The following is a 14,923-nucleotide window of genomic DNA, read 5'->3' on the forward strand; positions in this document are numbered from 1 at the left end:
TTATCCATAATCACAAAAAGTAGGAAACCCATAAATCTCCTTCATTTTGATTGGCATCATGTCCTTGCTCTCGGACTTGAGTCATCATACCTATGTGACATTATAAATTGTGAGCATTTTCTTTAGATGCACCAGTATGGCCATGTTATAAAGAACAGGTTTAAGAAGAGGTAAGAGGTTCCAGCTCCCCTATTTTGTTCATATTGAAGTAGGAAATCTGGGTTTGATTTGAATTCTGTCCCTGCGGAAGTTGTTCCTATTCACCAATGTCTGGTTATTGTCCACTTCAGGATATAGGACAGGCTGGCATGTCTTCATCATCTTGAAGTTAGGCAGGACCATAGGACCTGACCCAGCTCATGAAATGTGAGTGGAAAATGATGTGTCCCTCCTGGGAAGAATATTTTAAGAGCTTGTGCTGGATTCTCTCTCTTTCTTCCCCTGGGCCCAGCAACCAGCAACCTTCCAGATGGAGACCATTTCCTCAGCCTGTCCTCCCAACTGAAAAGAGCATGGAGCAGAGCCCCTCCAGTCCCCCCAAACCCCAGATGGACAGGAACACAGAAGAGCAACAAACCTTTGCTATTTAAAGCCACCGAGATCTGCGGGTTGTTGGCTATCACACCAGAACTTGCCTAGAGCAATTAATAAGCTATATAATAGTTATGTGACTTTGGGAAAGCTACTGATAAGTGCTTACCCCTGTTTTCTTATCAGAAAATGAGGGAGGCCTGGTATACAGTAAGCACTGAGAATATGGTAACTTGTTCGCCTTCATAATAAACTACACTTGAAGAACTACCTACAGCAAGCCAGTCACTATCTTCTCTACACATACGTCCTCTCTCATCCTCAAACCAATCTTAGAAGTTAGGTGTTATTGATCTTTTTTTTTTTTTTTAAAGATTTTATTTATTTATATGACAGAGAGAAATCACAAGTAGATGGAGAGGCAGGCAGAGAGAGAAAGAGGGAAGCAGGCTCTCTGCGGGACTCTCCCGCAGTCTCTGCGGGACTCGATCCCAGGACTCTGAGATCATGACCTGAGCCGAAGGCAGCGGCTTAACCCACTGAGCCACCCAGGCGCCCCTGATCTTTTTATATATGGTGAAACCAAACCTCAAAGAGGTTTACTAGCTCAATGAACATCAACCAACTTGTAAGTGGAACCACATCTTTCTGATCCAGAGCTCTTGCTTCCTCCCCTAAAAGTAGTTATTTCATTTCTCATAAGTGAAAACTTACTAGTATATTAGTAATTAAGATAAACTTCTTAAAGAAACAAGTAATAAATCATTTAGAGTATAAATCATCATTTTCTTCAATACACACAACATCCTTTCCTACTAAATGATTTGGTTTGAATGATCCTGGCTAAAGCCATACCTGGCAATTCCCATCTGGGATTCCCAGCTCCTAAGGGTTTATTAAGGTAATAATATGGGTTCACAAGCTATTCTCGGGGTTTGCACAGGTCTAGAAGAAATAATATATTTACAGCGGGAAGAATGACCAAAGTTAATTAAAAGTAAGTTTTCCTTTTTTTCTTTTTTATCAGAATTTATAATCAATCATTTCATTCTGATACATTTGTACATTGATATAATCGAAAGTATGCTTTGGTCCACTTATGATGATTTATAAGGACACTATTGATGCTTATGAATCAATGAGAAAAAATAAAAAAGAAAGATCTAAAAAATGTTATGGTGTTAAGTCATAAACTCAAAACTTTGGATAATCTGGGACAATAATTTCAAATAAAATATGTTTTTAATCTATGACATTAATAAACTGCATTTTATATAGATTTGTGACTCTTTTTCAATAAATATTTTTACAAGTACAAAGTTAAAAAAAAGTGTACAAGGAACTCTTTGTTATATAAATGTTGTTAATACCACTATACCTCAAATCTCAAATTTTGGCCAGGACAAGCCTAAATTAACCTTCTTCTCCCTCTTTGCAACTTAGCTCCTAATAACCCAGATTATCTGCTACAGTGCAGAGAGGTTCTGGGAAGCAGCACAGCAGAAACACAGATGACTTTTTCATGAGTTCAATAAAAGGAAGAACTAATGAATGAAATAAAAGTAACTGAATCAAAGCAACCTTGTCACTTTGGGGGACACAGCACCCTTCAATTTTGGGGAGGATACATCACTGAGGGTTGGAAAGAGATTTTAGTAAAAAATGTGGGTCAAAATTAATGAGACACCAGCAAAAACCATTCTGTGGGCATTCCTCTCTCTAACCCCCCCACTTCTGGACATGAACCAGTCATTTTCAGTCTAAATTAAAGGCATTCAGTTGTCCACAGAGCAAGCACAGTGGTCAATGGTGTTTCAAAGAGAATTTTGTTCAGATTTCTGGAGGACACATCAAAGAAAATAAGAAGCCCTTAGAGTTACAGCAGTAATGACAATTTTAAAAGTTACTGGATACATGCCATGTACCAGGCTCTGTGCTAAAATAATTTAAAAGTCATGTCTCATCTTATACTCAAGTACTATTATTTCCCCCTTTTTACAGGGAAAATTTCTTAAGCAAAGGATTGAAGTAATTTGCCTAGAGTTACCTGCTGGTTAAGTGGTGACGCCTCCTTAGCAATGGCTCTCAGCCTCTGTGTTATACTGTCCCCTGCAGGGTGTCTGGGAATGATACAAATTGAGAGTGTCATCATGAAAGCAGAAGGGAACCATTTCTGGAGTCCTTCCGAAGCACTAACAACACATTCACATCACTTCACTAAATTCTCATAATTTTGAGGGTGGGGAAGGTGAGGAGATACCAGTATTCTCACAGCACAGATGAGAAAATCAAGGCTCAAAGAGATTAATGGGTTCACCAACCCAGAAGACAAAAATATAAACCAAGGTATTCTAAATCCACATTGAATGGTCTGCCTCTGAGCAAGCTGGTTCTGATTTAACCTCAAAAAATCATTTGCACATCTAAAATATCAAGATATCTAACTGAATTACAGTCTGGATGAAAAAATACCTGGATGGTTGCTTGGAAATTCAATATAAGGCAATTTCGAGATCAATGTGATCTCCAAACTAAAAAGATCAATGTGATACTGGTTTACATTCTCTGATGTGCAAGTTCTTCTATATTTTGCTTTGATAGGATCACATCTGGAACACTGAGTTTCCATGAGTCGTAACTCAAGTTTAGATATTGTTCACTGCATTTTTCCAAATTCAGAAGTGAGGTCAAAGCTCTCTAAGGTGTCCTCTAGAAGCCTTTCTCCTCTGGTTTAAGGTAAGGGGAAAGCATTCCCTCTTACCCATGACAGGTGGGTGTGGGAACAGGGAGAAATCAACACACTTATCAGTGAAATCCTCAGCACCGGCTTCTTCCTTCTTGCAATGACTTTTCCTTCCCACACCCTGGTAGTAAGTGACGGGCTAACACATATGTATGTGTCCAACACTTCTCTCTGGGAAGCGTGAAGAACTGTCATGCAGAGTTGCACAGGATCATGCAAGACTGCAGGCCATGCTGCTCATGTAGACCATGATGTGAATGGTGCTCCCTGCAGTTGTGTAACTTGAGAGCCCTACTGACACCTACTGTTTTAGTCTCTGCCTATGGCACCTCTGTTGAAACTAAGATAGAAAAAGTCTGTTTCACTTACTCCGGGACATTATAATGAACGTTTCAAAATAAAAGAGTTACATTTAAAAATGCAATTATTGGGGCACCTGGGTGGCTCAGTCGTTAAGCAGCAGCCTTTGGCTCAGGTTATGACCCCAGGGTCCTGGGATGGAGCTCCACATCGGGCTCCCAGCTCAGCAGGGAGCCTGCTTCTCCCTCTCCCATTCCCCTTGCTTGTGTTCCTCTCTCACTGTGTCTCTCTGTCAAATAAATAAATAAAATCTTTTTTAAAAATGTAATTATCAGGAAACAACGGGTGTTGGTAAGGTTGTGGAAAAAGGGGAACACTCTTCCACTTCTGGTGGGAAGGCACACTAGTGGAGCCACTCGGGAAAATAGTAGGTTTTCCAGAGGTTCCTCAAAAAGCTGAAAATAAAGCTACCCTACAAGCCAGCAATTGCACTACTAGGAATTTATCCAAAAGATACAAAACTACTGATTCAAAGGGGCACATGCACCCTGATGTTTACAGCAGCATTATCAACAATACCCAAATTATGAAAAGAGCCCAAGTGTCCCTCAACCGATGAATGGATAGAGAAGGTGGTGTATACACACACACACACACACACACACACACACACACACAATAGAATTTTACTTGACCATCAAGAAGAATAAAATCTTGCCATTTGCAACGACGTGGTTGGAGGTAGAAAGTATTATGCTGAGTGAAAGAAGTCAGTCACAGAAATACATACCACATGATTTCACTCATATGTGTAACTTAAGAAACAAAACAGATGAACACAGGGGAAAGAAAAGAACAAGAAAGGGAGGCAAACCATAAGAGAGACTTTTAACTAGAGAGAACAAACTGAGGGTCGCTGGAGGGGCGATGGGCATGGGGGTTGGGCTAAATGGGTGACAGGGTAGTAAGGAGAGCACTTGTGATGAGCATCAGGTGTTGTATGGTGCATGTAAGTGACGAATCCCTAAATTCTACTCCTGAAATTAATAGTATGACACTAGATGTTAACTAACTAGAATTTAAATAAAAACTTGAAACATTAAAAAAAGAGAAATAACATATTTGCAGAAGGTAAAAAAATAAAATAAAATTGCAATTTCAAGTATAACTTTCTTAAAACAGGGAATACACTGGAAGACATTTTATAGAAGAAACCATTGAAATAACTAAATTAAGCATAATACAAATATGAAGAGTATCAGCGCCGTCAAATGTTTAAAGGGTTTGAGGCAGAAGAGAGAAGAGACTGAGAAGTTTCATGGTAGATAATTAGGAGAAATTGTAAGATGATTTTTGGCTCAGTAAAAGAAAGAACTTTCCAGAAACAAGCAACAATTAGAGACCCTATGGCAACAACCCTATGAGAAAGGGCATACTTTACATCCATATCACCCACCCATATTTGGAGAATGTGTCCAAAAATAGAATGGGTAATGTCTGATGGTAGACAGTTCCTTATCCTGATAAATGATCAAAAGGGGAATCAAATGTTTTAGAGATCTTCATAAAGAGTTATACTGAGCTAAATGGATTACAAGGCTTCTTCTAGGATAGAGACTGTGACAATTTGATATGATCCTCCACCAGCCCTGGAAGAAGGAAACCTCTTTACCTTCCCTCTAAAGGAGGCTGAGGCCTTTTATAAGGTGCTTGATCCAACCTTTACATGTGAAAATTTCAAAGCTCTTATCAGGTCTTGTGTAGCTAAGCAAATAGCCCTTCAGAGTATATGGTACAGTAAAGAACCTATTTTATTTTTTATTCCTTCATGATCCAATTTTAAAAGGAGTTTGAAGGGTACCTGGGGGGCTCAGTCGGTTAAGCATCTGCCTTCAGCTCAGGTGATGATCCCAGGGTTCTGAGACGGAGCCCCACATCGGGCTACCTGCTTAGCGGGGAGTCTGCTTCTTCCTCTGCCTCTCCTCCTTCTCATGCTCGCTCGCTCTCTCTCTCTCTCTCTCTCTCAAATAAATAAATAAAATCTTAAAAAAATCAAAATAAATAAAAAGGGAGTGAGAATAAAAATTAAAAACCTAACACTGCTCTGTGTATTAATGAGTTCTGCCAACTCCACTGTGAGAGAGATGTTCAATCTAGAATGCTTCATTCAACCTTATGGTTTTAAATCAGGAGTCAAAAACTTAAAAGGAGAAAGAAAAATGTAAGACACTAGGGAGTGACAGGCCCATGCAGATGAGACTGCATGGCGAGTCTAATAGTCCAATAGTCCAGTCTCACAAGGCAGCAGCTCACAGGCTCAGCTTCTCGTTGCCTTCTAGAAATGCTTTCTAGAATTGTCATATCAAAATTATCTGTGGTTAGAAATCTGCCCACTGTTTCTGACTGCAGGAAGGCTGATCCTTCACAGGAAGGCAGTGGGAAACCCGTGCATACATTTATGTCCCCACGTGAGCCAGCAGCTATCTACTGGGCAACTGAAGATAAAGAAAGTAGAGACAACTATGCTGGTGGGAACATCTAAGGGAGACTGGATGAAGGTTTCTGCCCCCACATGAGGTTGCTCAGCAGGGTCTGAAGGAGAAGAGGCTGCCCCCTGTCCTGCCAGAGTTCCTGGGTATCCCTTTCTGGGCATTGTCACAGAACTGGGAAGGCCACTGGATCCTCAGGCAACTCCAGCACCTGTAGGAGGGAGAAGATTTTTCCCAAAGGGTAAACAAAACTTCTCAAAGCCAAAGAGGAAAATCACTTTTAAAGAAAGAGAGGCATTCTTAGAGATGAGCAGAGATCTTAGAAGTTCATCAAAGACAGAGATGGAAAGACCACAAGAAGACCCTCATGAATGCTTTCATGCCTCTGATTTTTTTCCCCTCAAACTGGGGGGAAACTCTTGTTGACAGCTTGTTCATAGAGATTTTAGTTCTGATATGAGTTTGGTTAAACAACAGAGCACAAGAAGCCCCGAAGAAAGTGACAGACACAGAACGATTGTTTCACTGTGTGGGAAATGTGCTTAAAAAGAACACATGGACAAAGAGCAGAGTTTGAGATGTGGTTGGATTGCAAAGGTGATGGATTATAATCTATAGTTTGTGATATATAGGATGTAATATATAGCAGCGTATTTTATCATCATGTGTGTTTCCTAAAATTACAGACAAGTCATAGACAGGCAGCCTTCACGATTCTCTTAGAGGAGAAATGTGAGAAGCAACATCAGAGTTTACACACTGTTTTCTACTTACTTAGCTAATGCTTGACACACTGTGCTAGGCAGAGAAATCCATCAACGGGGAGAAGGACATGATGAAACGGCTGGCCAAATCAGGCCAGATGGCGTCCAGCCCGAACCAACGCCCTCCCCGCACACAAATGGGTGTCAGACAAGGTCACCGATAGGCCCTACGCCATGCAGCTTTTCCCGCACAGGGATGGTCAATGATGCAACGAGAATGGTGAACACCTGCTTGGGGAAGGGTTGCTGCTCCTCCCAGAGCTTTCTAGTCTCATCAGATGGCCGGCCTCCACTAATGTCTTTGGGGGCAGGCCAGCCCTGAGTGACTGAGTGGTAATGACTATGAACTGGAAGGTCATCTCTCTACCTGAGGACATATACCCTGCTGTCAATCATTTCTCAAATTTGGCCCCACTGTACAGGCTGACAATTAGCCTGAATAAAGCGAAGGTGATGTTTTTAGTTGCCCCAGGCAAATCAGGCAAGCAACCAAAAATTACCATCAATGGCACGGAGTTAAAAGCCATATCCGATTCCCACTGCCTATGTAGTCCGGTATCTAATGACAGGTCCTCTGCTCTGCTTTTCTGTGGTTTTTTGAGCAACCACCAGTAGTGCAGCTCATTATCAGAACGAGAAGTAACAACCTGTGTTAATAAGTCCAGCTTATTTGGGGGAACTTGACAGACAGGATTCTTGGAGATAAAGCACCTGATTACAGATAAAGACCAAAGTGCAAGACAGCCCTGCTGTCCAGTCTCCTCTGTGCATGTGAAATTTAGTTCATTACCATTGCCTCCTGGAAGAACATTAATTCCACTCTGCAGAAAACATCAAATAGCAACACTGGTAAACTTGTCAAGGAGTAGAGCTACTAATCAGTAATTGACATAATATTTGCCCTGCCTTTTTATAACTGGCAATAGTTTCAGTTCAACAGTCACGGAAATAATGAAATTTGCAGAATTGCACAGGAAAATCTATGGGAGTTATAAGCCATTGCATAGATTGCTAATAGTCCAACAGTGTTTGTGTGATACTGTTCCAAACTTCTACAAATTTTTTAGGATGAAAGTTTAATTTCTTGCATTATTCAGTTTCTTTTAGCAGCAAACACCTCAAATATAACCTATATAAAGGCTAAGGACAAATGAAAGGATCAAATTGAGGACACATACTGCTATAGGATTCACTTTCTACACCTTAAGCTGAGTAAAATCTTGGAATTTCCTTATTCTTTCACTATTTTATTTTGTTTTATTTTATTTTATTTTTGCTACTTCTTCTTTACCCAGGCCACACGATGTTCATTAGAATAATAACCCTCTTGACTCCAATGCATCCAAAAATATGTACATGCAAGAAAACCCATTTTGCCTGTCCAAATCCAATTATTTCTGGAATGAAAATCACAAAGTACTAAACAGGTTACAATTCTGTTCATGTATTGAAACAAATAACCTTAGAACTATAGATTGCTAATATTGTCAGGTTATAGGGACTAATCTTAATTTATTTGGTAAACATTTATTAAGAGCATGTCTAAGGCAAGGTTATTCCTGCTGTATCAAAGTGTTATCTTCCAAAATTGGTTTTACCCTGTAATAGAAGAAACCTTTTCAGGAAAAACAGTCTCATCTAGTCACCCGATAAGATCTAAAAGGCATATGTTTTCTTGATCTTTCGGCAAATTCTTTTATGTCTTTTGATTTCAAAAGAAAGCATCCCACCAGGCATTTGTTGGCAAACAGGCAGAGATTTCTTAGAAGCACTAATTCTAACTCAGCACTGCCACAAGTCACTAGTTCTAAAAAAGCGCACCCCCTGTGAAGATCCTTCAATGATTCGGGACAGGTAACAATATCCATGGTCACTGTATATTTATTGGACCACGGTGACAGGGCCAAGAAAGAAAGGGGACCAGGCAGGTGGGGGCTGTGGCTGCAGGTCATTGACTGGGAGAGAGTCTCGCCCCGCTGGAAGAAATGGAAGGCATGTGTAAGTGAAGTGCCCAGCACTCACCTGTCACAGGGAAACATGCTCAATACACGTACCTTCACTTTTCTCCTGTAAGACTGCTTTATGTTAATGTAGCATTTTAAAGAACACGAATCGTGTTCTCGTGGGTTATCTTATTGGATGCTCCCAACACTGGAGATAAGCTTTATTTTACGTTTGGAAACACAGATGGCCTGAGAGGTCAGATCTATGTGGCCCTCGGTCACACAGCTAGTACATTTTCGAGTCCATAACCCGGACCTTCTGACTCCAAGGACTCTCTGCCTCTTTTATTGTTCTGAGCTACAAGTATTCGGTGATGGGGTCCGGGACACTTTCTATCTTATTTTTCTTAAAAAAAAAAAACCCTCCCTTCACTCATGTCTTCATACCTTCCAGGAGTATTTATCATCTCCTCACGTTTCCTTTCCTGTTTGATTCTCTGTCTCCTCCGGTTCCATATGTAAAATTGTTGCACGCATAATGTTCATGGATGCATGATTAAGAGTTCGTTACTCAGGATCTTGAGTTCTTCCAAGTTAAAGAAAGCCTACAAACAAGGCACATTTCATTCTGGGCCTTGTTTTTCCTTTCAGCACTTCTGCTCAAATACCAAACACCCTTTGCGTTTTACTTGGGATGGAAAGAAACAGTTGTGTAGCTGTAGCTATTACTGGGCCATTACCATTCTGAGGTGTTGATTTTGTGCTTCGCATTTTTCCTGTGTTCTTCACTTGATGCGCTATCTTGAATTTTTATTTCACTCTAATCATTTTTTAAATTTGAAGTCTTCCTTTTTACTTTGGCAATTTCAGTTGGAACGCCGGGTTTAGAAAAAAAAAATGTTCACAGAAAAACTGAAGGTTAAATCAGTTTTATTCTGTAAACAGTGCCTAAATTATCATCTCCTTCCCATAACAACCCAATTAATATGTTAGAGCAAAGCTGGAAAGCCAAAAACGGTGCTGAAAACGTAGAGTTAGTGTGACACCTTCTGGCGAGAAACAAACTGCATTTCGTCAACAGCAGCAAAAAACCGAATTCAGATAAGGGTCCTCCAGATAGCTTTTATTCCAACAAACCCATCTTTCGAGAGAGTACCTGGTGTTGCCCCAGGCTCCGCCACAGGTCCCGGGGCTACTGTCAAGGGAAGGTCTGATTCTTCCATTTACCAGTCTAACCGCCTCCTGGGAAAGAAATCTCTTTATCTTCACACCCATCTATGGAGATGTCAGCACCTAGAGTTAGGCTGGGTACTCATCTAAGATGCTGGTGGGGTTGGGGCACGGAGCCAACCCATCCTCGTGGATCAAGGACAGCCTCCCAGAGGCGGGGATGCTGAAGTCTTGAAGGATGAGCAGTTTTTTATGAGCAGCAAGGTAGGAAGTGGGCATGATGCAGCGGGGAAAGTGGCGCACACGGGAAAGGAAGGGAACAGCATGTGTGCAAGGCTCTGAGGCTGAGAGTGTGTGTTTACTGACCAGAAGTTATTTCAGGCACCTAGAGAAGACAGAGCGTGGAGAGAGCTGTGGCTGGAGACCACACAGGGCCCCAACCCACAAGGGCTTTGGAAGCTTAGAAGTGTGGGTTCCGTGATCCAGGCTGCAGGGACCCACTGGAAGATGTAAGCAGGACAGTGACAGGATCAGAGTTTTCCACTAGAAAAATCAGCCTAGCTCCAGAGTGGAGGGAGGGAGGAAGACTCGTTAAAGTTTGGTCAAGTAGGAAGCTGTGAATATGGAAGAGAACCTGAACTGGGCAGGGAATGTGGGTGGGTGTCATACAAAGTGTTTTATGAAAGGGTATCATCAGCCAGTATGAGAGCACATTTAAATGTGGACCCTGAAAAAACAGAAGGATTGTTTTATGTTTATATGGCTCAAAATAAAAGGAATATTTCTTTTCCTTGAACAAAGAGAGAAAGCCCCGTCTTTCAATGTAGATGTCTTCTTTCTCTTTGTATGTGGTCTTAGGAAAGAGTTAAAATATTTCTCAACATATGAGAGGATAATTGCTCCACCATCCAAGCATGCAATTTTACAAACTAAATTTGGAGACTTTCAAAAAATATTGATCGCACCTGAAAACATTTAATGAATGCAATTTGGAAACAAGGGCCCAGAGACACCAATTTGTATCAACAGTGCTTAAATACTCCCATAAAAAACACACCCAGGGCCTTGGGAAATCTGGATCACCATAATGTGCTTTCAAAGGAAGGTTTGAAATTTTTAGATGAACGGCTATAATTATAAATTGAAATTAAATAAAATGCAGAAGAGGCCAGGATTTCCCCTGCTGTCAGAATAAATCTAAGGAATACGTGGTATCCACTGTCAGACAAGGCCGTGCACTTACTCCCTGTATAAACCACTCTCTGCTTTGGGTAGCAGAGCGCTTTTCCTTCGGTATCCAAATGCTAATGGATTCTTTTTTCCCCATTTAACTCAGATTTAATCTAAACATTTCCACTGGTCTGCAAGGCTCCCTGTTACCTTCTGGAGTTAACCTCTGTTACCCTCGTACTCCCTCATCCCAACCCATCAGAACACCTCGGTCTTCCGGAAACACACCAAGGATGGTGGTTTCTTCCTCAAGGCTTTTGCATCTACGACTCCCTCTGTCCGGAAAGCTCTGTGTCCAGATATCTATCTGCACCACTGACTCCCTCATTTCCTTTAGGTCCCTCCTTTCTACGAAGGTTTCCGTGACCACACTATATAAAATAGCACCTGCACTCGACATTCTCTTGCCCTTTACTCTGCATTAGTTGTCTGTATAGCTCTTATCATCACTCAACAGCCCATGTACTTAACCTGTTTATCACTGCCTCTCTCCACTAACATCCAAATGCTATGAAACCACAGGCTGTCACTGATGGATAGCCAGGGAGCGGAATGGTGCCTGGTTCTGAGTAGGTGCTTAACAAATATATTAAATGAATGATGTTTATTGAAAGTATTTATTGGGTTTTTAGTCAGATGGGCAAGCTGGAGGCTTTCAATCAATTTACCAACCATGTACTATGTGGCAGGTGCTGTTCTCTACCTTGCATGAGAAAAAAGACCAACCTTGGGTCCCTGGATAAACAGAACAGTGGAAGTCAGTAAGTTAGCTGATAATTATTGTCGGCTATATTTCAATAAAGCTGGGGGAAAAAACCAGATAACTATAATCCACCCGTTCATTCAACAAATATTTACCAAGTACTTAATGGAAGAGAGCTAAGTTTCTTGTAGGCTTTTTATGTGCCAACATTATGCAAAGGCATAGGAAGATGCATCTATTATATTTTTTAGAGCAACTAGTAAGGTAACTATTATCTCTGATTTAGAACCATGAAACTGGAAGCTTATGAAAGCCCAAGGTTGTCACACTAGACCAGGTCTAGGTCTGTCTAACTCTGTATTAGTTATTCTGCTAAAGGAACTCAGAGAAAAACCATCTAACCTATTAATGGGGTCAGAACAGTCTTCCAAAGAGAAGTAACACCTAGGGTAAACCTTCAAAGTAATGTGTTAGAACTGGGCAAGAGTAGAGGGTAGGGTGTGCTGAGTGGGATGGATAGCTTGACATTGTACTTTCCATAAAGAAGGAAACTTCTGGGCCTTTGTTTTCATTAATAAAGTAGGTTAAATTTTGGTTCTCTGAATTACTGAAATAGAATAAAAAATACAAACACACACATACACATCCCATTATAAACAATAGCAAAATCAATTTAATATGTGATATAACTCAATCATGCAATGCAAATAATTAGCATGAAGGAATAATATAAACACAAGATTGAGGGAGATCTAGTATTCCAGATTCTAACAAAAGAGATGTGATTGCCTATAAACAATATTTTCCATTTATAGCATATAATTAAATAACTTATGTGGCAATTAAATTACATGCCAATTAAATAGAATTGCAAGCTTTAATAAAACAAGTTAAAAACAAGTGGAAGTTATTACTGAAGCACATCAATTGCTTTTTGCCTACTAAGTTGAATTGACATTTAAAAATTAATACTTACCTGTGTTATGTACTTTCTATATTTAGAATATAAGTTTAAGAATTAGGCTATTAAAGGCTTTCAAGCTAAAATTAATTAAGGTTTAGAAGTTCAGATGCTTGCTCCATTCAAATAAAATAATAAAAAAAAACAAATTGTTTTGATTCGTTTTACTTTTATTTTCTTTAAAATTCCATGTTTTTTTCCTCTTAACCATCCAAAGTGAGATTATCTTTGAAGCAAGATGGCAGGTACCCAGAGCTGAGCTCTGACAGTATATAAAGCCAATTTTTTCATACCTGATCCAAATGCTAAATCTGCAATTTACAGTTAATTTATCAATATATTTACATATCTCTGTGGTTTTTCTGTGATACAGTTTAAACTTCAAATTAAATATATATACATAATATACATTGTGTGTATGTGTTTATAATACTTGGGATACAGCATTGTTTTTTAATAATGCTTGATAAACAAGTATTATTTCTGGAAGATGGGCTTCCACCTTGTTTGCAGTGCCCCAGGTTATATTGCATAACTGGGACTTTATATGCTTCAAAGAGTTTAGATAAACACTTGTCAGGAATATTGGGAGTTAAATATACACACACATACATATATTTCAAGGTATGGGAAAGCAGGCACACAGAGCACTTGACCTCCTTTGTACAACTGTCTGGAGAAAAAATTTAAGTAATATGTGTGTGTGTGTATATATATATATATATATATATATATATAAAAAATTTAAGTAATATGTGTGTGTATGTATACATATATATATATATATATATATATATGTGTATATATATATAAACACTAGCCAGGATTACTGACAGTTAAATACTTACATATATATACGTAATATATATATAAATATAAATAATGTGAATTATTTATATATTACATAGATAATATATAAATGTTATATATTATAAATAATATGAATTAAATATAATTGTGTGTGTGTGTGTGTGGTATGGAAAAGCATGCACACAGAGCACTTGAACCTCCTTTGTACCCGTCTGGAGAAAATATATAAATAGTACACTAAACCTAACTAAGGCTCTTCCGGTCGGGTTATTTGAAGTACCATTTTCCTCTCCTCCTGTCTTTTTTCCCACTTTCCAATGTACTCAAGTAAATTGAAAAATTATAATGGATCAATTTAAAATATTTTATTTTCTAAAAGCCTTTTTTGCCTGTTGTAAGGTACAGCACTCCACTCCTTTGATAGTAGAGACAGGCAGTTATCTGAATCTAGTTTAAAAAGGTTATGCAAAATAAAAAGAAATGGTAATGAAAGGGATACTCTGCTTTCCGAGTCCTTGTTTTCTCTTATTCCAGATAGGGCATATCAAAAATAGCTATGTAAAGAAAAAAAAAAGTTGTCTTTATGGAAAAAATGAAAAAGTTTAAAAATATATATTCATCTAAATATAAGTGGCGCTATAAATAGAACTTGATATAGCAGAGTTTACAGGCAGGAAAACCTAACCCACCATTATAATCCTTCACTCCTCAAACACTTGACTGCCTGTCCTCTATAGCACTGTGTTGGGTTTTAATTCCTCACCTCAAGAAGCGTAAATTCTACTTAAGCAAAGACATTCAATCACAAGATGAAAATATTCACTCTTCCGGGTTAGCAACTGCTTACCATTCTAAGCTTCAGCCATTTCACATTTCTTCCCACATGTGGTTTATAGCCATTTGCTTTAATTCGTGGTTTGAGTGACTCCTGATTCACAGCTGCTCCCACATGCTACCTACCGTCCAGAGGAAAAAGTGCCTTGCTCATCTTCCAAATACTTCACATGGGGCTATATGAAGATCACCTTGTAATTAATCATATGCTTAATCTCTGAGTGTATTTGGAGAAAGGATAATAAATGGGGTATAAATGGCATGAAGGAGTACACGCAGAAAGTTCTGGGTTTGAAGGGCAAATGAGAGGAGAAGGCTGGGCAGCACATGCTGTATTTGGCTGGCTAGAGCTTGGGCAGATGAAGTGAAATGATCCCGTAAGGTTGGGAACTGGAGGTTGATTCCAGGTTTGATGTCGGGTTAGGTTTTGCTGAGTGATTCTGTA

General features: G+C 39.4%; 1 protein-coding gene across 1 annotated transcript in view; it reads right to left on the reverse strand.

Moving 5' to 3' along the window:
• Positions 1-11,570, reverse strand: part of ERICH3 (glutamate rich 3) — a 113,146-nt gene extending 101,576 nt beyond the window's left edge. Inside the window, exons 1-3 of the mRNA XM_059138523.1 lie at positions 11,344-11,570; positions 7,328-7,538; positions 578-635 (exon numbers count right to left, since the gene is read on the reverse strand). Coding sequence (XP_058994506.1) covers positions 578-635; positions 7,328-7,538; positions 11,344-11,570 — 496 coding nt within the window. The remainder of the gene's footprint in view (positions 1-577; positions 636-7,327; positions 7,539-11,343) is intronic.
• Between the last annotated feature and the right edge of the window lie 3,353 nt (positions 11,571-14,923).

The sequence above is a fragment of the Mustela lutreola genome, chromosome 10 (genome assembly GCF_030435805.1).
Source record: "Mustela lutreola isolate mMusLut2 chromosome 10, mMusLut2.pri, whole genome shotgun sequence".
In the NCBI taxonomy this organism is placed as follows: domain Eukaryota; kingdom Metazoa; phylum Chordata; class Mammalia; order Carnivora; family Mustelidae; genus Mustela; species Mustela lutreola.